Here is a 24,244-nt window from a genome sequence, read left to right as displayed (position 1 = left end):
TGGTGGCGTGTATTAGGTGCGATGTAGCTTGGAAGCTACCCGTTTGACTGTTTCCATAAGTCACGCCTGTTAGATTATTTTCATTTATAATCGAAAATTTCAACCTAATTAATTAAAGAAACAAATAATTTACTTCTTAAAGAATCTAATCTAATCGTCACGAAATCTACTGATCTTGGAGTCCCCCACCTATGAAGAATCAATAAAAGCTATAAACAAACGCATTTGCCCTTTTCTAGTCATATATCTCCTCTCCGGTAACAGAATCTAGTTCCAGAGCTTTAAAACACCACCGCCTACATTTTTTTTTAAATTACCAAGAATAAAAGCATTATTCTTTTTTATTTAATAATAAAATGAATATGTATTTTTGTTAATCATTTAATATATGATTCTACAAATCATATATATATATATATATATTTAACTAATTTTGGGTCCCTTTATTTAAGATAAAAAATGAATAATTTTTTAGATAGTTAAAGCAATTTAGCTAAAGATTGTATGAAAAGGTATTTATTTTTTAGAGATTTTATAAAAAGAAGATATTATTTTATGTTAGGTTATAATAATTAAAAGTGATTATTATTTAATTATTTTTAAATTTTATGGTATATTCATAAATCTTTATTATTTATAAAAATAATTTATTATTTAATTATTTTAAAATTTTATTATATCTTTATATATGTCGGCAATTTTATTGTATGCTTCCCCATTTATTGCATTAGATTATTTTTACTAACTATTTAAAATATATTTTTAAAATAATTAGAAATATTTTTTTAAATTTTTATTTTTTTTAAAGATCTAAAATAAATCTTGTAAATTTTACAAAATAATTTAAAAAAAAAGCTTAAACAGAAAGGCTCTTAAATAAATAGTTGAAAGTTGGAATATCAATTATTATTAGAAGGGATTTATCATTTACGCCAAATATCTTGTAGGAGATCAATCTATATTATTAACATGTGATTTTTCTAATAATCTTTTTTATCCACAAGATTCTGTCTTTTTGATGTTGTTTAAGAACAATAGAGTCTATTCTACTGGACTCAATTATCATTAGTTTTGGTTTTGGATAAATATAATTTTTAAATTTTATACTTTACTCACATTTTACTTTTGATCCTTATAACTTTATTTGGTGTTTTAGATCTCTATCTTTTTATTTTTTATTATTTTGAATCCTTTCAATATCCTTATATTTTGTTTTTAGAGAAATCAAAAATAATAAAAAATAAATGTGTAGAAACTTAAAACATTAAAAAAATAGGGATTAAAAATAAAATGTGAGTAAAATACAGGAATTAAAAATTATATTTACCTTTTTTTGAGCAAATTATCATTAGTTAATAGTAGCAAAGATTTGTTATACATATTAATTAATCATCCTTGAGAGAACTTGTTTTTAACTTTTGTTTCCTTGCGTTCGTTGTTAAAAATAAATCATCACTGAATATTTAAAAATAATCACTTTCTTCTATTTTCTATGCCCATTCTTAATTCCTATTTTAATTAATTAATTAATTATATTTCAGCTTTCAATATTTTATTTTTGTCGCACGTGTGTTTGTTTATTGTTAATATTTGTGATTTGTGATTTCATCCCCATAGAGCTCCCAGGATAACGGTGGTGCCAGACGACCTATAAAAGTAAACGCGCATCTTTTTATTCAGCCGTGATTCTGCTCAGTGTCTCAGAAGAACCTTTTGGAGCTATCAGTATTCAATTATTCGTCATCGTCAGTGACGTTCACAGGCATTGAGCTGAATCCCATGCTCTGATTTCTATAAGCCAAAAGCAGCCCAATCGTTCCTTTTTTCCTTTGAATTACCAGCTCTTTCGGAAATTCGAAGGATCAAACGGCGACTTGGGAAGGTCACGCAAGTGACGTCAATCCCATTCACAGAGTCTGAGAGATTCCGTTAATACCCAACCATTTACTGCTTTTCTTCTCTGTTGTGTGTATTCTGTTTCTGCGCATTTACCCAAAATGAGTTCTGTCGTTCAGGTAACTTCATCCTCGGTTGGACCCCTGGATTTGATTCCCTTTTGCCTTTTGGTTTGGTCCCTGATTCTGTTGTCTTCCTTTTTTAGGGTTTCACCAAGTCTCTGGCTATGACTGTGCTCTCTGAAATCGGGGACAAAACATTTTTCGCTGCTGCGGTGAGTTTTTTGAGGGAAAGTTTGTGTTTGTTCTTCTTCTGTTTTTTTTTCTAATACAGTTTTGTTGCTTTCAACTAAAGCCGAAAACTAAATTTTGGCCAATAACATTCAGTGGTTTAGCTGCTGGCGATTTATTATGCAAGTCAATATATTTTCTTATTTTATTTAAAGATCGTTTGAAGGGAGAACATTCTTTTATCCGCTGTGTACATCATCTAAGAACTAAGTACCCTGGATTGACGGGTTGGATACTGTGGGCCAGTATGTGTTAGAGATTAACATGTTATTATCGACAAGAACATCCAGAGATATTGCTCTGTTCGCCTTCTTTCTTGCTTATCTATTTCATTATTCTATTTCTCCTCCTCCTCCCCCCTTCGGTTGCGTCTTTTCCTGCAATTCTGTGTTTAATATTTGACAAGTAACTGCTAAAGTGTTAACAAATTCTTCTATTTCAGTGAACTCATTATGAATTAGCTATCAGCCGTTGTCCTGTTCTCAATCAGAACACTGACTATCTGTTATGATGATGTTTTTCTCCAGATCCTGGCTATGCGTTACCCCAGACGGCTTGTCTTGTCAGGTTGCCTATCGGCGTTGATTGTAAGAATTTTTTCCCTTCCTATTTGGTTCATAGCTATCTTTCTGTTTTTGTTAAAATTAATAGATTATTATGTCATATCTGATATTTTCTATAACTCTAAAGTTCTTGAGGAAATTTGCAAAATTTAGGTTATGACCATTCTATCAGCTCTTGTTGGTTGGGCTGCTCCAAATCTGGTAAGCATTCTTTGTTGCTTGTGAAACTTGGCAGTTCTCGTCATTGTTCTGCGTGTTGATTAATAGATCTTTTCAGAGGTGTTATCTTTGCATTTAATGAATATGTTGCAAGTACTCAACCCAGGTGTTTAGTTTGAATGCGTCACAAAGTCTTTCAATCCACTAGATGAATAGACAACAATAGCAATAATCTAAAATATGTTGATTCATTGAATATGCAATCTGTGCTGGTCCAGTTCCCTCCAACGCTAAATATAACTTGTTGATTGAACTGTAATATTGATTGAGTGAATAATTGCAAGAATACCCACATAATTATTTACTGTTGATGTTCTATTAAGGTTTTTCTTATACAAGATAACTTTGAAGGTAAGACATGGCTAAAAAGATTGCTTGACACTGGGTTTTAACATGTTACATCTTAACCCTAACTACATATGGTTGCTTATCAATTAGTTATTATTAGTTATCATGTTCCATTCTTAAGTGAACATGCATGTGAAGTCAAGTGCGGTTTTCTTTATGAAGCTCATGTAGCAAGCTCTTGTTTAAGCATGCTACATTTTTCTTTGGTTCTTGCACGTATTAATCTTTGTGTAATTCTACAGATTTCTCGTAAATGGGCTCATCACATAACAACATTGTTGTTTTTGGGGTTTGGGCTCTGGTCCTTGAAGGATGCGATATTTGAAGAAGGGTGATGATTATTATATCTGACATTCAATTGCTGGTCCTTTTCTATCGAAAGCAAGTTCTCATCTGCATTGATACTTTGTTTGCTGATGCTAGATTATTTTACTGGACAGGGAGTCTGAAGAACTGGCTGAAGTTGAAGCAAAATTGGTTTGTTGTGCTTTTATTTGATCTCTTATTTCAACTTCAGTCTTTCTTTACTTTTTGACATCATCCTTTATTGTGATTAGGATGCTGAATACAAGGCTAATGGCGGATCCACAAAAGATAGCAACAAGGTATAACATTAATAGTCATCCAACATAAAAAGTTTTGCCTTTTCCTCTCTTTGCCTTATCAAGGGCTATCTATTGGTCATGCTATTAACAAATACCTATGAAACCAAAACGGGTGCACATGTTGGATACAACACAATACGATACGTAAGATACATCAATTTTTAAAATTTTAGAGTACAGTTATGGAGGATATATAAACGTATATAATTATTTATATACTTATTTGTGTAATTAATATATCATCTAATTAAAAGCAAAAATGAGTATTAACTGTTCTAAACATTTTATTATAAATGCTAAAACAAACTACATGCATGAATAAATTGTCTGTAACAACTTACAAATAAAATCCTTGTTCTTAACACAAACACATAATTGGACAAAATAAAATGTAAATCATTGTATTTCTATAAATGTTTATGACACCCTTACAAAGGTGAGCTCTGCCTCACCTTCATAAGGGTTCTATTTTACTCTTAAAATTGGTAGCAATGTTGGTGGATGTAAGGTGGTACGACGGGTCTGTATCTTTAAGCATGGAATGCATTTTGTATCGTCTATCCGATATGTGTATGACTACCTTTTTAAAGTATTGAATGCTAAACAAGTACATGGTTAAACTTGTTGATATTTTGTTGGATTTATAAGGTTGTTATCATTATTTATCATATTGAATACTAAACAAGTACATGGTTAAAATTGTTGATATTTTATTGGATTTATAATGTTATTGTCAATATTTATCATATGTCAACTCATGTCATGTAGGTAAAATATATTGTTATGAACTTATGAGTAATGGAGGGGTGGAAGCCTTGATCGTGTTCAATACAGCTGGTTGACAATTTCTAGCAGTCATATAGTGACGTTTTATCTTCTCATATTATAGCTTGTGAACCCATTCGTGTTAGCCTAGTTTTGGATGGAGTGCATACAAAGTTGAAATCAGGATCTCATGGGATTTGGGAGACTTTTGCGGGGGTTTTCCAAATATTACATTCTTCCTATGTGTATATCTTATGCAAATTTTTGCTGCGTCCACGCATGAAGAGAATAAAAATAGTTGTACCTACCCATAAAAAAAAAAAAAAAGATTTGAACAGTTGGCGTCTGACCTCAAAGAATCTTGTCGCAGATATTGTAATAAAACTGATTGAATTTCTATAAGTCTTATTATTATATTTATTATGTATAATTTTACATTAATAAAAAATTTTATGATTATCATTTGGTGAGATGGTCCTTGGGAAAACCTTTATACCTGCTGTAGTGGCAAGTGGCAACCAAGAGACTAATTCAGATAAATATTTTACATATTAATTGTTCTACAATTATTTAAACATTGAATATTGCTCTAAGTCTCGTGGAACAGCTTCAATACCAATTTGTCAATAATGATGACTCCTTATTGTACTTGAGGGGATTTTTAACAAGATTGAAATTTTATAGAGTTGACCTTCTGTGTGAAGTTATATAGATATATATTGTTTTTGGATAAGTGCAGAAATGCATTGCTATACTCCTCTGGTGCATTATGACTGTGTCCATGCTAAACTGATGCATGGATATATCTGAGGTGCAACAAGGAGTTTTCTAGTTGCCATTCCCAGAATTGATCACTTTTAGAGCTGATTTGTCAGATGACGTACTTGGTGTTCTCAATAATGCACATTTTATGTTCCCAACTTCTCATTTCCAGGTTAATGATGACATGAAAAAGCATGAACGGCCCCTTTTCACTCAGTTTTTCTCTCCTATATTTTTAAAGGTAGATGAATTTTATTTCATCTAAACATTATTTTTCTAATCGCTAAGCTACCTATCTGATTCACATTATCATGTCCGTAATGCAGGCATTTTCTATCAACTTTTTTGGTGAGTGGGGTGACAAGAGCCAGGTTAGCATATTTACATGTATATTTGTTTTGTTTGGTGATTAGAGACTTTGGATCAGCGCTTAGCATCAATTCATTCTGTTCTGTTTCAGTTAGCTACCATTGGTTTGGCTGCTGATGAGAATCCATTTGGTGTGGTTCTTGGCGGCATTATGTAAGTTTTGACTATCCTATCTTTGAATTTGAGTCATCCTATTTTATGTGTATATATTTTGGGATTTTTTTTGGCCCATGTTATTTCAGTGTTTTCGTTCCTGAATTCTGCATAAACACTTGCGAATGTGCATGCCTTGCACATACAATTTTCTTGCCTTGAACCATACACATGGCTGCAGGATGTTTCGCATGCCTAAAATCCAGCAACTACTTGGTAGATAACCGTAATTTCTGTTTTTTATTTTTCTTCAGTGGACAAGCGTTTTGCACTGCTGCTGCTGTTGTTGGAGGAAAGAGTTTGGCATCTCAAATATCTGAAAAAATAGTAATACATTTTATCCTTTTCTTGTCTACCTTGAGTATTGAAATTTCACTTTCCAGCTTTGGCTTTACCCATGCATGATTTACTTGAGATATGTTGCCCGCATGTTATGCTTCCCACACTACATAGTTGGTATCATTTGTCTTTTTAAAAAATCCCTTGGATCAAGTTTACATCGTAACTTCTCCAAAATGGGTCAATATAAGTTTTAGACTTCCAACAAACAAACAGAGGAAAAATGAAGAATTTTGAATTTAGTGAAATTTATTTACCTTCAACAGATAATGAAGGGAACATATGTGTGAGCAATATATCACAGATTAACCGCAAGTTGGTAGAATGAGTTTTGTTTTCTGTATTTCTGGCTTTATATTATTTTGAATGACTGGTGTAATAGTAAAATTGAACTTCATACCTCGCAGATTGCACTCTCAGGGGGAGTTCTGTTCATTGTATTCGGAATCCAGTCATTCCTCACTCCAATTGAATGACGAAGGCTATGCTATTGCCTATTGGTCTGCTCTTACAGATGTTATTGTGGGTTGGCAGCCAAAAGAATTCGACTTATTGCCTTAGGTATTGTTGGGGTAAAGGTGATTTTTTCCAAGTACCCTTTTTCATATAATTTATGGGTTAGAATCCAATAAACATAGCTGGACAAGATCTGAATCCATAAGTTCAGGCAAGTGTACTATTTTTTTCTTTTTCTTTTTCTTTTTTGGGTGAATTGTACTATTTTCTGCTTTAATTGCGGAACTCTACTATTCATTTTTGTCTTCCTCTTCTGCATTGTGAACTCATCCATTTACCAAGTTTTCTTTGACAAGAGGAATCAAATAACCAATTTGGAAACTGATAATTATGGACCTTATAAAGACGTCAATAACAATTGAAGATGTCAAAATATTGACATGCTAAAAAAGGACCTCCGGTCATTATTTGCAATTAAAATACTTATTATTGAAATAACCTTGTGAATTTAAGAAAAATTGTTTGTTAATTTAATGAAGATCACTTGTGATTATATAGAAAGTTGGTTATGAATGAATAGATAATTTTATGGATTCAAATCTTCTAAAGTTGAAATTGGTAAATTTGGACGAAGTTTTCCTTTTTCTTTTTTTCCTAGTATTTTTATTCATTTTATTAATTTTTATAAAATATAAACTTTTCTCTCCCTTTTTTAAAAAGGAAAACTTCACATAAATTCACCAATATCCAATTAAGAGGATTTAAATCCTAGTTTTATGAATATACCCCCACCGTCCTTCTATATGAAATTTTTTTTATTTTTTTATCCCTAAAGATAAGATATTGTTAATATATTTTTTAATAAATGGATCATTATATTCTTATTACATTGAAAAGAGAAAAGGAAAAGTACTTATAAATTTACTTTAAAAAATTATTTTTTATTTGCAATAATTAGGAGCAAAATTAAAATGTTGTGCTTTTAAATAGATAATAATTTTTTTATTAATTTACGTGATTTAATTATAAATATTTTATATATAAAGATAGAAGGAGTATACTTTGTCACTTGTAAATTTAAAAAAAAAATTATTTGTGAACATTTAAAAAGTTACTTGTGAAAAGTTAATTTTGAGTGGATATGTAAAAACATGAAAAAGTAAATTATTGATTTCTGGTTATGACTATTTATATTCATTCATAATTCATATTTCATATATTTATAAGTAACATTTTTTAAATTCACAACTGATTATCTCTAAATCACATATGATATAAAAATTATCTACATTGTTGACTTTCCTAAAATTTACAAATAATCATCCTTAAATTCATGAGTGATGATATAAAGATTTATAAAATTATCTATTCATTCACAATATTAGTTGCATAATTATCACACTCACAACATCACAAGCATTAAATCTGATGTTCACATTACCAAAATTCATTGAAAATTCAAAGCTTCAAAACGGCACTAAAATTCGAATCCTTTATTTTCAAACAGAGACTTTCAGAAGAGATTTAGAAAAACCCAGAGAACAAAAATGAAGCCCACGCAAGTCACACACTCACACAATTGATGAATTGACTTCTCTATGCGGGACATGGAGTGTGGAGTAAAGCCCCCCTTTTCCTTTCTGGTAATACATAATTATCTCCTCGCTGGTCTATGCCCCGAGATGTGCCATACCTTTTCCGATCACAGGTATTGTCGAACCGTGTCTTTCAAAACCACCGCGTTGCTGGATTTCATAAACCTCTTCTTTTTTTATGCCTATGTTATAGTGGGATTTGCCCCATCCAAATAAATAAGGATCAAGATATTCGAGGCTAATCCACTCTTCCGGAAATCGCCCTTTATTAAAACTTTTTTAACTTATAAATGAGTTGCTTCTCGACTCACACTCCTCTCCTATCTTTTTAAGAGCTGCCATGGGCATTTTTCTTTCCTTGGATGCTATAAGAATGGGCTGGCTCTTGCCCCGTATGAAAATGGACAAATCCATTAAGAGTATCATTTGTCACTTCTCTTGATTTCCCTCTCACTTTCTTTTTCTTATCTCTTCCAAATCCCCATCCTCTCTTTTGTGGTTCCAAATGAGACTTGGGAAGGTAACCTATATGTGATTTTGAGCCCTAAACTTATCGAAAATTCATATTTTCACATTAAAATATTAAAATGTTTAAACTCAACGACAATTTTTAAAATGGCAATGTTTTCTAAAGTTCAATCTTATATAAATGTAAAGAGTTGGGAGCTCATTGTGTAAACTTCTGAAATTATAAACTTATAATTTCAAATTTGTGAGTTCAACCTTATAATTGATTCTTACAACTAAACTTTTGGAATTTATAAACTTGTACACTTTATGACTGATTTATAACCAATTTTCTAATTTTCATGATGGCAAAAAAACAAAATTCTAGAATGTAAAAGAGATTAACGGAGGCATAAAAGAGATTCTTGATTCTCAATTATCATCTCAGAAGCCACCAAAGCAACTGAACTCGTGGATTAGTGCTGTAATTTGACAAATGAAAGTAAACACATTAAGTTTCCAAGAATAAATTAAACAAGTTCTGCAATACAAATTTCAAGCATTGATATCACATAAGATCAGTAATGTTTTTAATGATTATCATAATGAATAGATGATACTTTATCTATTAAAAAATATAAAATATTTTTAATCGAATCTTACCTTTCAATAAAATAGTTAATTATATTCAAACTAATAACCATCACTTCATATTTATTCTATTTAATAAAGTATTTTACCTAAAATAAATACAAAATAATTTATTTATTAATGACAATTTTGAAAAAAACACCATCATTACACCTTGAAATGCATTGGAGAAAAAAAAATTCCTTGAAATACTTAAAATGTCTTATATTTTTTAACATCTAACTTTTTAAATAATACCTCACAATTTTAAATAGAAGGAATATATACTAATAAGCATTAGTTTTAATGAAAAAGACTATACTCCCTCTATTCAAAAATATAACACATTTTTAACCGAATCTTACTTCTCAATAAAATAATTACTTACTTTTCAACCAACCCTATTTTTTTATATTTACTCCTATTAAATACTTACAATAAGCATAAAGTTATTATCAATAATGATACTTTTGAAAAAAAAAATAATTACACCTCAAAAAATTAAAAATACTTTAAATTTTTAACATCCTAACTTTTTAAAAAATATCTTATATTTTTGTACAGAAGAAATAATTGCTTAACCACGAGTCAAGTTTGTATGAATATAGAAAATATTTTTGGCAGAGCTGTCCCCCATTCTCTTTAAATTGATTCAATCAGATAGCCATTAAAAAAGATTATTTTAGCGAAAACCCTCGCAACTAAAATTATAGCAAACAATAGATCCTAGAAAACTAGATTATTCATTAATTGTACTGCAAATATAAAAACATTAAACAATGCACATGAAGTCCCGCACGAAAAAGATCTAATACTACGCATACATTTCCAGAACCTCGACAGAGGAATAAAAGAACCAATTTAGAAGGATAAAAGCGTGATCTTTACCTGGTTTTTAATTGTGGTAATATCTAGCTAGTTCGTTCGTTCTTTCTTTCTTTTTTCATAAAGTAGCCAGTTCATATTTATTTGTTTATAATTATAATTTCATACTGAGAAATAACTCCATCAACCAATTACATTTTAAAAAATTCAGACCAATTTAGAAGCTTCAAAATGTAGTGAGCATATATATAAACCAATTTAGAAGTTCCATGTATCCATGTTACTGGAATGCTATTCAACATATACAAAGCAAATAAAAGAAATATATGTAATTAAAAAAAAACAAAAGTAAAGAAAATCAAGTTGACAACACAAGCATGCACAGCTATATTAGTTGCTATACGTAAGTACATAAGAAAAACAGGAACATGGTTTCTGTTATCAGCACAACTCCACATCGGTAAAACTGACATTACTGAAACAAGTCATATTCACAGAAACTAAGACAAACCAGAGACTTCTAATGGTCGCCTATGTTAACAACACTAAGTGACCACAGTTTTGATACAAAAGTTGTGAAATTCTTTATACAAAGCCACAACTATAGCATATATTATTCATAGGACGACCATTTTTTATCCTTTTCTTGTTTTCTTTTCTTTTCTTTTCTTTTATTATCATTATTATTTATTTTTTTTGCAGCGTTCATGAGGACAAATTCATGTAAAAAGACTAAAATTTCGAATTTTGCTTTCACCAACAATGAACATTAGTAGATTTAAACTGCGGCCAATGATTAGCACCCACCACTTGCAGGTTCGATTGAACTGAGCAGGCCATTGCCTCTAAGTTGCATGCAGTGTTCTTCAGCATCAGCTTGAGCACAGATAATCACCACTGACAATCCATTGTAGTGAGCATCTAGCATGATATCATATGCATTATCAAGGGTCATCCCAGGAATGACCTTCATTAATACTTGTACAACGTATTCCCTTTTATTGAAGTCGTCGTTGTGCAATATTACACGATATGGTGGTGCAGATTTCTGTGATTTCCTGCATGTCTTAGAAAACAGAATCAAATATTTTCTTTCACTTATAATTTTCTTTTCTTTAGAAATGAAGTGATAATAGATAGATAAATATGTCTAGTCCATATGACAGGCTAAAAGTATAACAACAGCATAATATAATTATACAGGCTGCAGAAGTCTAATATATGACCAAAGTAAAATGTAATATAAAGTCTAATATAAATGTAAGAAACCAAATTAAAATATATGACCACACAACCCAAAATAAAAGCATTGACTAGAGAATCCTTTTTTTTCAAATTTAAAAATGAAAATCATATAAAAAAACAACTAATAAATAAATACAGAACCACCTGCATAATCCACAATAATGGATCCCTCTAGTTCGTTTTTTTTCCATCAGGAAGGTTAGGCATAAACAGCTATTCAAGTTTTCCCAACAAAATCCGAAGTGTTTAAAATTAAAGGGGCTAAAGAAACAAGTAAAACAAAATAAAAATAATACATATTTGGCATCATCTAATCAAATGCAATCTCCAATCTTCCACAAGACAGTTTTACCAGCATAGAATCAAATTATCGCACACCTTAAATTATTGTTCCCATTAAAACTGACACCATCGGAAGAACTCCTAAAAAATCCCTGTTGTTAAACCATGGTGCTTCCTATATTTCTTCCTCTTATCAAATGGTTTCAATGTTTAGCCATTACATACGCAATCCCCTAATACTTGTAGTTAATACAGTGAAGTTGTAAAATTAAGTCAGCCCCATCATAAATTTTAAGTCGATACTTTCCACATCAAAATTTCTCTATACCTCAAATCAAATTCAGATTCACGGCCAGGAGTTCCCTTTTCAATAACCGGCTTCTCCAGCAGTCCCCCTTTGCCTGGTCCTGTTGCTAATACAGCCATGGGAATGCAAAGATTGGAGCATGGTCCTTTGCAAAAAGAATATTTGTTCCCTGTATTGCAGATTTTTCTTCAGTAAGTGTTCTTGAAGCACTCAATCAAACACAGAAGAATTCAAGGTTCTATGTTCACCAAAAGTGAGAAGGGTCAACACAACACAAATATAAGCAATTAAGCATGACTCTTAATTTATCTCCTTTGTGACAAAAATGAGATATTTGTTAGTCTTCTGCTAGTTTTGTCCGATTATTGTTAGTCAATTGCCGCCAGAATCACACTTCACTTTTCAAGCCACCAATTCTCCTACTGATTCTTTAGTAGAAGAATTTGTAGGCAGAAACAGAAATCTCCAAAAAGAAAATCTGCATCTGCCCAAGTCCTAAAGCTGAAGTGGTTTCCTAGCATTTATTGCCAGCTAAATAATCCATTGATTTGACAACCGCTTCAAATGCCCAGATACTCTATCTCATATTCCCAGAGTGGGTGCTAAACCAGTTTTACCATTCTTGATGGAGTAGCTTTAGTGGCCTGTCTGGTATGGTGAGAGAAACAGAATACATTTCTGGTGCAAAAACGAGATATGTAATGTTTATACTCATTATTATGTTAATCAATGCGTCCATTCTTTCCGATCACCTTTTTTACACAATAGAGGCACGAATATCATCTACACCGCACGAAAACATTCTTTTTTAAGTTAATTTCTCTACATTCTGTGTACGAGATGAACGGTTGGTTCTGACTCACTTCTAGTTCATTAAGGAATTTGACATCTGCGTATAAGTATAAATTCATTATGTAACCTTAATTCTGGAAAAGGGAGGAAAATAAGGAAAAATCAGTGAAAGTTTGTTGATCCAATTTTCTGAGGTTATGCATAGGTTGCTCTGCTCTATCTTTAGATTTTGCAGATTAACCTAGAGCCACTCGAATTGATGAAGCGAAGCTTCCAAAGTACTACTCCTGATGGATTGCAAAATAGCACTTGGCAGCTAATTATACAGAAAAACAAAAACTAACTTCCCAGCAAAAACGTTCCAAAAGTGGCGGAAAAATAACGTATGGTGATACATAAGACCAGCAGGAGTAATTATTCGAAACGGCAGGTTCTGAAAGTGAAGTAAACTTGAACCAGAAAATTTCCAGGAATCGTGATAGACAACACTCGAAATCAGAGAGTAAAAGAGTAGAGTGTCAAAAGAGTCAAAAAGAAAGTACCAGGATTAGGGTTGAAGACGTGGTTGGGAGAGAGAGCCAATCTCCCACTCAGAGCAGTCTCCATCTCTCCCCCCTATCTCTCTCTCCCTCTCCCTCTCTTTCCGATGCCTCCGTTGGGAGGATTTTGGTGGGAAAGACCAAAAGACCGGGGGGGGGGGGAAGGAAAAGAGAAAATCAGAAAACATGACACATTTTTTACAAGAGATATAGCTCTTTGATCATTTTTCTCGTTTTCTGTGGGTTGAATGTCGGATTTGTTCTAGAAGCTTTAGGTCTGTTGGGACAGTTTTCTGTTCCTCATAATAAAAAAATAAAAATTTGTTTGATAATATTTATTTAAAAATATTTTAAAAAATAAAAAAATAAAATATTATTATGGAGAATAGGAAAATATAAACATATTTAAGTGTTCTGAAATTATTGTTCTGAAGAATAAGGGAGAATGAAAAAAATAATAATTTTTATTATTTTTTTTTGTTCTCAAAACATGTTCTACAAAATATCAATTCTTAGAGTAATAAAACAAAAAAAATTTTAAACATGCCTTTAATATCTTGTTAACTTTGGATTGGCATAATTTTTTTTCCCCTAAAAGTTTCAAAACTAATGTAATATCATTACGTTTGACCAACATTTCACTATTAGTTGAACAATTTTGATGATTAAGGGAAATTTTGTCCGAGAAATTTAGAGTAATTAATATCACAAACTTTCAATTGCCATAGTATTTTCAGATTATTAATATTAATATTCCTAGCACACAAAAAAAAAGATTATTAATATTTAACTTAGAAGAAGGATTTGACAATCGATAATAGCCCCGAAATCAAAAGACTTTGGGTTGGATTATAATTAAACTGGAATAAAAGCAACGCGCACCTTCCATTAGCCAACAACTGTTAACAAGATTTTGTATTTTCCTGGTTTAAACATTGACAACTCAATAATATTATGTCAGTTAAAATTTTGGAACATCATCAGTTCCTATAAAAAAACTTTCAAGGCAAAATTTCCCTTTAACCCTAGTCAAAATTAGTTCATTAATAATCAATGTTAGTCAACATTGCTATAAGATGACACTGTACTATTTTTAAAACTTTGGGAACATTGTGCTTATGAAAAATTACGGATATCAATTACTTATCAGGTAACTTTATCCCTTTAACCTTATTCTATTTAATAATTTAATACTAAAAAATTGTGAATTTGACCCCTTTTATAGTAGGAGTCAATGTTTTGAAATTTGGACCAGACATCGAACCTGGTAGAACAACAAGTCATAATCCTCATTTTTGAACTGGTTAGATCAGCGGTTGAACCGGTGACATGAAAACTAAATAAGAATAATATTTATACACACTCATATATACATAAAATATTAATTTGTCGATGGTGCTTGGAATCTCGATGCCAAAGGCCAGACCCATGCACCGCTGGAGTTAAAGGTAAAAGGCATGTCGACACAAGTTTGCGATCTCAAAACAAAACACTGGAGTTGGAGGCACGCCGTCATGTCATAACTCACAAGCTTTCAATCTCGATGCCAAAGGTTAGATCACTAGAGCTGGAGGAAAGATCAAAGATTGAGTCTAGACTGTGAAGGAAAGATCAAAGATTAGAGAAGAGAAGATAGAAGAGAATTAGATACCAGAGAAGAGAAATCGTGAGTTCGAGCGATTGAGCCTAAGTTTCCTTTTTTTCCCCCTTTGAGGCTTTTAAACTGGGTTGATCCGCTCCAATTTTCGAATCAAAATCGATTCTCTTTAATATGCTTAGGTCCACCCGGTCCAAATTTTCAAATGATCTGAATGGTTGAACCAAATCATTTTGTTGAGCAATCGATGGTCAGACTACGCAATTTGATATGTGTTTTAAAATACTGGTAGAAGTGGTTGTATTGCAAATTGATTAGGCGGGGAGGAGGTGGAGATTGGAGGAAAACACCAAAACCAAACTAGTTCGCCAATTTAAACTTTTTTTAATTATTTATTATCGGTGCAATTAATGAAATTAACTTGCTGGATAATTGTTTACCTCTAATTTTAAATATCTTCCAAGTATTACTACACATAATTACCAACAATTACAGATTTACTTGATAATTCCTACGATGACAAATTTTTAATTCACTGTTGAATTCAACGTGCAATTATAAATAAGTATCAATTTAATTTATTTAATTTTAAATATTAATTATGAAATTTAACAGTGATATAATATATATATATATATATATATATTTTACAAAAACGGTTATTTGGTTGCACTGAATGAACCTTGAATCAGTTCTTTGCCAATTCATTTTTAAAAACAGTCATCACACTCTGACCCGGGGGGAAACAAACATCATCTTCACCCAATATGTCCATATAAACGGGGGAAAGAGCAACTGATGCCCACAGTATCTAGGTAGCAAACTTGCATTGCGTTATTAACAGTAATTCATAATAACAATATAAAGCCTCCAGCATGGTTCTTCACGGTTCATGGGCATCAATTTTTTCGACAGCATTCTGAGGTTCAGACTCATACATCATGACTCTCATATAATCTTGGCATAGATTGTGGAGGAACAATATGCAGAACGGAGCTAACTCATGAATCCCCCTCCACCAATGTGGCGTGCACCTTGCGATCATACCTGTCCCTGAGGTACCACCATGTCCTGTTGCATAGCAACTTTCAGAGAAATAGTGGAAATATAAACAAGAAGATACCATTATTGTCTGGATTTTTTCATAAGAATTGGGTTTGTCAAGGAGATTTAGGCCTTGTTTGGTATGAGGTACTCAATTTTAAAAGACTGGGAATGGGATTAGGAATGAGTGAGAATAAGTTTTAAAATGCAGTTTGGTATGCCATAAGATTTAAAAAAAAAAAAACTCAAATTTAACCCCCCCAAAAAAAAAGTAGCTAAAAGACAACATTTCCCTCATCATCATCATCATCCTTCTCCTCTTTCCTGCCGCTATGTGCACCCCACCGTCAACACCATTCAATCCAACTAAAACAATAATGACTTGAACTTGAGTTTTAATGAGCTTGCATAACTATATTCAATTACTATTGAACTTGCATAACCAAATCTAGCTTCCAAACTTGAACCACATTCATCCTCCTTAGCCACCACCTCCAGTGGTGTCAAGCTCGCCAGAACCGGGCCAAGGAGGGAGAGGGCTTGCTGTCTAGCTCACCAAATCTAAAGTTCTAGGAATGCCGATGATGAGTAGCTCACCAAATCTGATCTTCCAAGGACGCCGACGATGAGCAAGGAAATGGAAGGGAGAGCAGATGTTTGGGAGCCAGGGGGGCTGATCCTCCAGCAAGCGATGGCAACACGAGGAAAGCAGATGGGGTAGAGGGCTTTGGTCTGAAAATATTCAATCTCAGGACTAATTTTCCAACACTGGTGGGATGGTGGTATTGGGCAATCCCACATAGATGGGATTGGGATTCAATTTCTCATTACCTTGTGCCAAACATAAAAAGCTGGTACCAGCCAATCTCAGTCTTAGTCCCACCCCACCAGTCCTCATATGAAACAGGGCCTTAGTGCAGAGTTTTAGGTTGGTTTTCGACTATAGAGGAAGGTAGAAGTTTAGGTTGCACAAGCACGCATACCAAGTATCCTACCCTTCATGAATGGGGATTCAAAATGTTCTTTCAAAATATAAGGTGCAAGTATAGTAATGTACTGCATGAATAAAGAATATTTTACATGATACAACATTTTTATAGCAATAAAAAATAGATAATGACCGTTCTGTATATATAATCAAACCAAAGGTCAGTTGCCTGTTGATAGTGTCATGATTGTGCTTTCATCAGAACCATGTTGGTAACATAACATGTTTGAAAATAGGTGTCTAAGCTTTATAGTTAACTCATCTCCAGGGCAAGAGAAGAGTAGCTCAACTTCCATCCTTACTACAGTGTAATAGCGTTAAATGGAGGTATCAACAACTAATTGAGAAGTACTCACTCGAACTCTCACGACAGTATAATAATAAACACAATGTTGCGTGTACCTTAAAATCGGCATACTTCAAAGAAACTCAGAAATTCTTTTGATGTGTGAGCTAATTGATTACGGAAAGAAGTGTGGATTCCATTCATCCCTATTCCCACGAAAGAGAAGAAAATTTAATGTTCAAGAAGCTTGAGTTAAGAATTTCTCACCCCAGGAAAAAGCATCCCAATCAAGCGGCAGGGTTTGTCAGAGACAGATAGTAGCAACGTCTGTGAGGGTAATTCGATAACGGCACACTGAAATGAGGAGGAAAAAAAGGACAAAAGAAATTCAGCACCAGAATAAGCATGCCAAAACCAAGAAATATAAACGGTCCATCCAGACAGATTATAATTTCAAGCGCAAATAACTTCATGTTAAGTAGATGATTATATAGCCACCTCTTATTTTTGTGGAGTTGAGTTGTATCAGAGAACTTAAATTATAGCAGATTGGAGAGCCCCGTTGAGCCCTCTCTTTCCCTTTCCTTTCCTTTGCTCAGTTTTTTCATTTTTTAATTGACCTAGGAGGGAGATTTTATTCTAGGGTAACGAGCATTTTTGCTTCTCGCTATTCGCTCAGAAACATTTGGTATTCTAAACCTTCAAGTGGTGCAATTTCCCTCCTCCACTTTTGAAAATTCTGCATCTATAAAAAGGGACCTCAAAGAAGACTCAATCGATATCAATTTCCTTATAGAATACTTATTTGTAATTTCATGGGTCCTTTTTTGTAAGTTTGGAGATCCTTTTCTCAAATATTTGGGTCAACTAACAGTAAAAGTTAATTTTTTTAATAGCAAGATGCCCAATGCACCATTTTCAAAAGTTGAATAAGAAAATTGCACCACACAAGGGAAAAAATGCCCTTTAACCCTTTATTTTATGCCCCCTCCTGCACTTCTTTTTCTAGTCAATTCTTCTTCTACTTAGTCTAAGAAGAAAAACACAGGAAATGCTGCCCGTTTGTTTTGTATGAGTCTCATAAGCACGCCCTGCCTGCATTCTCCTAATTCAAGTTTACAATAACTATCCCTTTACATGCAAACAAACAAAGAATACCCACAAAACAAGCTCGTAGCATATGCAGGCAGCAGGCACAAAAATTACAACAGTTACAATCCTTCAATGAAACAAGTAAATTATCCATTCTCATTCAGCATCTCAAAAATGGAGTTTGAAATAACACAGATAATTGTACAAAGTGTGATTTACAAATTTTGAGCGACTGGTTATACACTTGTGATCCCAACTTATATCCGGTAACAAAACTTTCTAGTTCATTGCCTAGACAAATTTGAAACCATTGTATTCAAGACATTGATAAACTGCAACTTTTAAACACAGATAATGAACCATACAATTTCAGCGCATATCATAAACTCACATATAAGGTTCACTTTATCAATTGGTTATTTTTTCCCACTGATAATTAACATATGGCATGAAATTATTATGCTTACAGCACAATATGGGACGTGCCACTCTTTTTAGGGAAGGAATCCAGAATAAAGTCGAGACTAATATAAACAATTACTTTCAAAGATAACATCATGCAGACAGAGTCACATGTAATCTACGCTGTTATATTTTTAGTGAAGTGATTTTTTTTTTTTAAATCTACAGATTTAATTAATTGGAGATCCTCGCATTATAACAGCTACATTTTATCTTCTGTCTAGAGCGAGGCTTATTGATTAATGATATTGTTGCAGATTAGTAGAAGAAATTAAAGAAAAGGGAAACAACAACAAAGATGCACTGATAAATTACCAGATTCTTTTCCTGTAGCTGAGCAAGAAATGGATGCGGGTTCAAAGCCTGAAAATCTAGGAAATCCGCCGTCCCAAGGTATTGCCTTTTGTCAAAACATTGACATGTCAGAATATCTACAGAATAATGTCTGAACACATACAGCTACGCACTCTAACATAAATGAGCGAGACCCAAGCTGAGCACAAAGGAGAAATTACTCGTCATTCATGCGGTCTTGAGATTGAAGACGAACTATTTCCATTGTTCGTGGCCAGTCTGATGCAAGCCTGGGACCCATAAGAAGCAGTCATTAACTTTTTATGATTACTGCCAAGTTAGGCCAATAAAGGTGACAATTTAAAGCAACTGCTCATGATTTAGGCCAGGAAGACATTTAGGAAAATCCCATACTACTTCAGCCATATTGATATAAATTTTGAGCAAATGATGTGTCACGAAAGTTAATATTTCGTATGTATTAAGGTAATTTACTGTGAAGAAATGGGAGAAATGTCGACCCAAATATTTACAATCACTTCCATTCGCACATAATACAGAATCCCAATGCACACTTTGCTCTGTTAAAAACATGTTCTTTAGATAAAGATTATAGAACTCGTAAAGGCAACCCTGAAATGGATTTCATAAAACACTAGAATTATAACTAAACTGGAAATCCAACTAAAATTAGTGTGAGCGGGAATATTGAGTAATTATTGTACATTATTAGTCTTTACCCTACTGTCCTCCCTCCAGTTGTATATACACACACTATGGCATCTCACATGAATGATAACAGAAAATATTTCCTTTTCTAAAAGCTACATGGCATCAGAGCCTGGTTTTGTTCAGGATTTGTAAGTCTGTTATTTCACACACATTTGAAGTCTAAAATGGAACTGACCAGCTATAATAGGGACTAGCATGCACCACATCATTTGAAACTCAAAAGCTGGACTGGCCCTAATTGGAAGCGCAAGAACTTGGTGTTTGGGGCATGTTCGATATGAGCAGCTTGTAGACTCACATTTGAAGAGGAGGTTGTTAGGTTATCCAAGTATGAGTGAACTTAAGCGGATATGGTAAATCCCACATTAAATAAAGTTGGACCCAATAACTAATATAAAATAAGAAGAAAGGACACATAAACTTGAGCCTATTAAGATGTGGTGTCCTTTCATTACTCTTACTCATTTCTCCTCTCCCCCCGTTTTCGAGCTCTATTGTCTTATCTCCAGTTGTATATAATAATATATATGTATGTATGTATATGCTATCACATCCCACATGAATGATAAGTGAAAATATTTTCTTCTCTAAAATCCACATTGAGTAATAGGGGCTCTAGTCACTTGAACAAGCAGTTAGGAGTTCAAATCTCATTCCTTGTATATGTTACAATTTAATTAGAAGAGATCTTCCATTTTCCTTCAACACTTCAGAAGAGATAATCTCTATTGTTGATAGAGTCTAGTCCTTATACTTGTTAAGGAAAAAAAAACCCAAGTGAGGAGGTTAGAAGTTTGACCTTTTCTGTTCCAACTCTCAAAATCAAAAACTCTAGGAATTTATTGATTTCGTGGATCAGTAGAATAAAAACTCAAAAGTTAGCTTCTCAAGATGCTTGTTAATAATGGTTACCCTGTTTCTGGCCCAAAAAAAAAAAATTTAATGGTTACCCACTGCCAAAAGCATGGTTCTAGGGAAATCATCATCTAGTAACTCAAACTTTTTGAAAAACCAAGTAAGCCATCAAGGCAGCGGGAGTCAGTAATTTCTTTAATGCAGAATCAACTTAACGACCCATAAAGAAAAGAATATTGGATTGACAGTTTTAGAAAGTCTAGCCACTGAAAATGATCCCTGGACTTCATGAAGAAAGAATAAATAAAGGGAAAAATAGTGATGAAGGACCGCTGGAGAAATTTTATATCAATTAAGGATAAATTGTTGTCAAAATCTGAATGAAAAACATCCTCAATGGATTGTTATTAATTTAAAATAAGTTGTAAAAATCTGAATGGATACTTATTGATAGAAAACTAACTCGAATCGACAAGTATCTATTCAACTTTTAACAATAAGTAATCCTTCATTGATATAAATTTCCTTCAGCGGTCCTTAATTGATATTTTTTTCAAGAATAAAACTTCCTGAACTTACGATTCAAAAGCTGAAGAACTCCGATGACCCTGCCATGAAGAAAGTATTCATAAAATTAATGCGTGCCACAGAATTACAGGAATTACCACTATCAGGAATAGGAATGAAACTGAAAATGAATAAGATTATTGCAATGGTCAAATAAGGAGATCTAAAATAAAATGAATAGAGAAGCAAGCTAGATAATCATCAAGTTTTGGGATCACACCTCCAGTCTGGTGATAAATACGGGCTGTCCTTGTCTTAGCCCATATAAAATCCCCTGCATGAATTGCAACAAGTAAGAATATAAAACTTATGCAAAAGCATGCAAGATAACAATAAGAAATTTTCACGACTTATGCTTTGGGGCAATTCCTACTTATCATTTGATGATTTACTATTATTTATGGTTACAGCCACTGGACAACATAGAATTGATTTATAGAATTTTAGAAAATAAAGAGATAATTTCAATGAGATTTAAGCAGAATTGTAAGGGCATATTAGATTTAATGAACCACAATAGAATAAACCGAGGTTTCAAAAACCCAACCAAACTGACCAATTCAACAAATGGGATCGAGAACCAGCTCTGAGTCTAGTTCAGTGAAACCTCAAACAAGCAAGTCAAAGACTAGATAACCCAATCAAAACCCGGCACGACCAGTTAGAATTACAAGGATTAAGAAGGGATCGAGACAAACCTCCCAAACCTTCACACAGTTTGATTGTGTAGATTGCATAGCACCTGAGGTCTGTTGCTGTGAAGGTATATTAGCTGCTGCATCATTCACAACAAGTGGTTGCATTATTCAAACGATAAAACATTCTTTTTTAAGTTAATTTCTCTACATTCTGTGTACGAGATGAACGGTTGGTTCTGACTCACTTCTAGTTCATTAAGGAATTTGACATCTGCGTATAAGTATAAATTCATTATGTAACCTTAATTCTGGAAAAGGGAGGAAAATAAGGAAAAATCAGTGAAAGTTTGTTGATCCAATTTTCTGAGGTTATGCATAGGTTGCTCTGCTCTATCTTTAGATTTTGCAGATTAACCTAGAGCCACTCGAATTGATGAAGCGAAGCTTCCAAAGTACTACTCCTGATGGATTGCAAAATAGCACTTGGCAGCTAATTATACAGAAAAACAAAAACTAACTTCCCAGCAAAAACGTTCCAAAAGTGGCGGAAAAATAACGTATGATGATACATAACACCAGCAGGAGTAATTATTCGAAACGGCAGGTTCTGAAAGTGAAGTAAACTTGAACAAGAAAACTTCCAGAAATCGCGATAGACTACACTCGAATCAAAGAGTAAAAGAGTAGAGTGTCAAAAGAGTCAAAATATTCAGAGAAGAAAGGCAAAAATGGGAGACAGAAGCGAAATCCAGAAGGTACCAGGCTTAGGGTTGAAGACGTCGTCGGGGGAGAGAGCGCAGGAAATGGCGGCCGAAAGAGCTAAAGGGAAGGAGATAATGACCGAGGAAGGTAGACAAAAGAAGAGCTGAGCTTGACGTGGGAAGGCCCAAGAACGTTCAACTTGGATAAAAAGGCCTCTGCAGAGGATCAGGCCCAATACGCTGCCTACAGGCCCACAGAAAGAATACAAAATGTGGTTGAAGGCAATAGAAGATATCTGGCTCAATTAGGCAGGCCCACCAACGATCTGATTAGCCGAAACGCCTCTGCCACCGAAGCTGATGAAGCAAAAGATGAAGAAGATACATATGCACCTAATTTAAATGTTTGGGGAGCTGACAATATGCACTCTCGTTTTGAAATAAATTCTCAACCACTCTCCAATCAATTATTCGACCAAAGTGAGCCACCTGACCCCATGGATAGCCAATCAATTGTCCAGGAAACTCAAATTGATGCTATAGCTGCTTTGGATCATCAAATTAACCCCTCCGGATCTGATATATCGGACAAACTAATTCATGGCAATTTTGATGATGAATTTCTGGAAGATGATCTTCTAGATGAGGATTTCCAGAATCAGTTTCAAAATGAGGACTTGAAGGATGATGAGTGCAATGATGACCAAATTGAAGATTTATAACAGTCTCCCAACTTATAAAATTATTCCAGGTTTATCTTCTCCTTTTATTTACTTTATGGATATTATTTGTTGAAATTGTAGAGGTTCTTATGTTAAAAGCTTCCCTAATCATATTAAAGAAATAACTAGAACTTACAAAACTCAAGTCCTTATTTTATTGGAAACTAGGGTTGATGGGGCTAGGGCTAGAGCTAACAACATTGTCAGAAAACTTGGTTACTTTGATTGGTTACATGTGGAAGCTACCAATGGCGCTAGTGGCATCTGGCTTTTATGGAATAATAATATTGTTAATATTGAGTATATCTATTCTAATGTTCAATTGTTTCACTGCATGGTTAACATTTTAGCTAATAATAATAGTTACATGCTCTCATGTGTTTATGGTGACCCTATCTCCCATAATCGTGACCTCTGAGACTCTATTATCTCTTTAGCACAGAATACTCCTGACCCCTAGCTTGTTGTTGCTGACTTTAACTCCTATCTTTCTTGCTAGGATAAGTTTGGAGGTGATAACTTTAATTAGAGATCTATGAAACAATTCAGGCACTATATTAATTCCTCCAATCTTCTCGAATTAAATTATCATGGTGAAGGATTTACTTGGGAGAAAGGTAAGATTAAAGAACGGCTGGATTGGACTTTTTGCAACGCAAATTGGTGACTTAAATTTCACCAAGTTGATTCTCTCCACCTTATCGAATATGGATCTGACCAACGCCCGATTAGAATACAACTTGAAAAGAAAGATCATCATCAGCATCACATTATACCTTTTCGCTGTCATGCAGCTTCGATGCCTGAAGAATCCTTTCATCCTTTAGTCAAGGAATATT

General features: G+C 33.3%; 3 protein-coding genes and 1 long non-coding RNA gene across 4 annotated transcripts; 1 reads left to right on the top strand and 3 right to left on the bottom strand.

Annotated features, from left to right (window-relative positions):
• Positions 1–1,641: 1,641 nt before the first annotated feature.
• On the top strand, positions 1,642–7,079 carry LOC129323187 (GDT1-like protein 4). The gene is made up of 12 exons (XM_054969785.1): positions 1,642–2,015; positions 2,102–2,170; positions 2,714–2,773; positions 2,903–2,950; positions 3,559–3,647; positions 3,757–3,793; positions 3,874–3,921; positions 5,621–5,689; positions 5,775–5,819; positions 5,909–5,970; positions 6,225–6,297; positions 6,717–7,079. Exons 1-12 carry the CDS (start codon positions 1,998–2,000, stop codon positions 6,783–6,785), a joined length of 687 nt encoding a protein of 228 aa, XP_054825760.1. The 5' UTR covers positions 1,642–1,997; the 3' UTR covers positions 6,786–7,079.
• A 3,546-nt stretch (positions 7,080–10,625) lies between these two features.
• Positions 10,626–13,595, bottom strand: LOC129323120 (ATP-dependent Clp protease adapter protein CLPS1, chloroplastic-like). The gene is made up of 3 exons (XM_054969692.1): positions 13,431–13,595; positions 12,118–12,265; positions 10,626–11,320 (listed from the first exon to the last, which is right to left on the bottom strand). The coding sequence occupies exons 1-3, from the start codon at positions 13,492–13,494 to the stop codon at positions 11,059–11,061; spliced, it is 474 nt and encodes a 157-aa protein (XP_054825667.1). The 5' UTR covers positions 13,495–13,595; the 3' UTR covers positions 10,626–11,058.
• Positions 13,596–15,701: 2,106 nt separating this feature from the next.
• Positions 15,702–23,182, bottom strand: LOC129322580 (mediator of RNA polymerase II transcription subunit 25-like). Its single transcript, XM_054968878.1, has 9 exons — positions 23,173–23,182; positions 22,742–22,927; positions 22,043–22,119; positions 21,565–21,618; positions 21,357–21,385; positions 19,412–19,480; positions 19,212–19,296; positions 17,610–17,696; positions 15,702–16,095 (listed from the first exon to the last, which is right to left on the bottom strand). The coding sequence occupies exons 1-9, from the start codon at positions 23,180–23,182 to the stop codon at positions 16,066–16,068; spliced, it is 627 nt and encodes a 208-aa protein (XP_054824853.1). The 3' UTR covers positions 15,702–16,065.
• LOC129322849 (uncharacterized) lies at positions 16,261–17,603 on the bottom strand. Its single transcript, XR_008596293.1, has 2 exons — positions 17,459–17,603; positions 16,261–17,357 (listed from the first exon to the last, which is right to left on the bottom strand). It is a non-coding gene; the product is annotated as an uncharacterized LOC129322849 (long non-coding RNA).
• Positions 23,183–24,244: the final 1,062 nt, after the last annotated feature.

Source organism: Prosopis cineraria, unplaced genomic scaffold (genome assembly GCF_029017545.1).
Source record: "Prosopis cineraria cultivar Desert tree isolate PC_DT_omini unplaced genomic scaffold, ASM2901754v1 PC10, whole genome shotgun sequence".
NCBI classification, from domain to species: Eukaryota; Viridiplantae; Streptophyta; class Magnoliopsida; order Fabales; family Fabaceae; genus Prosopis; species Prosopis cineraria.
The sequence above is the reverse complement of the archived record's forward strand: the minus strand, read 5'-3'. Positions and strand labels throughout refer to the sequence as shown.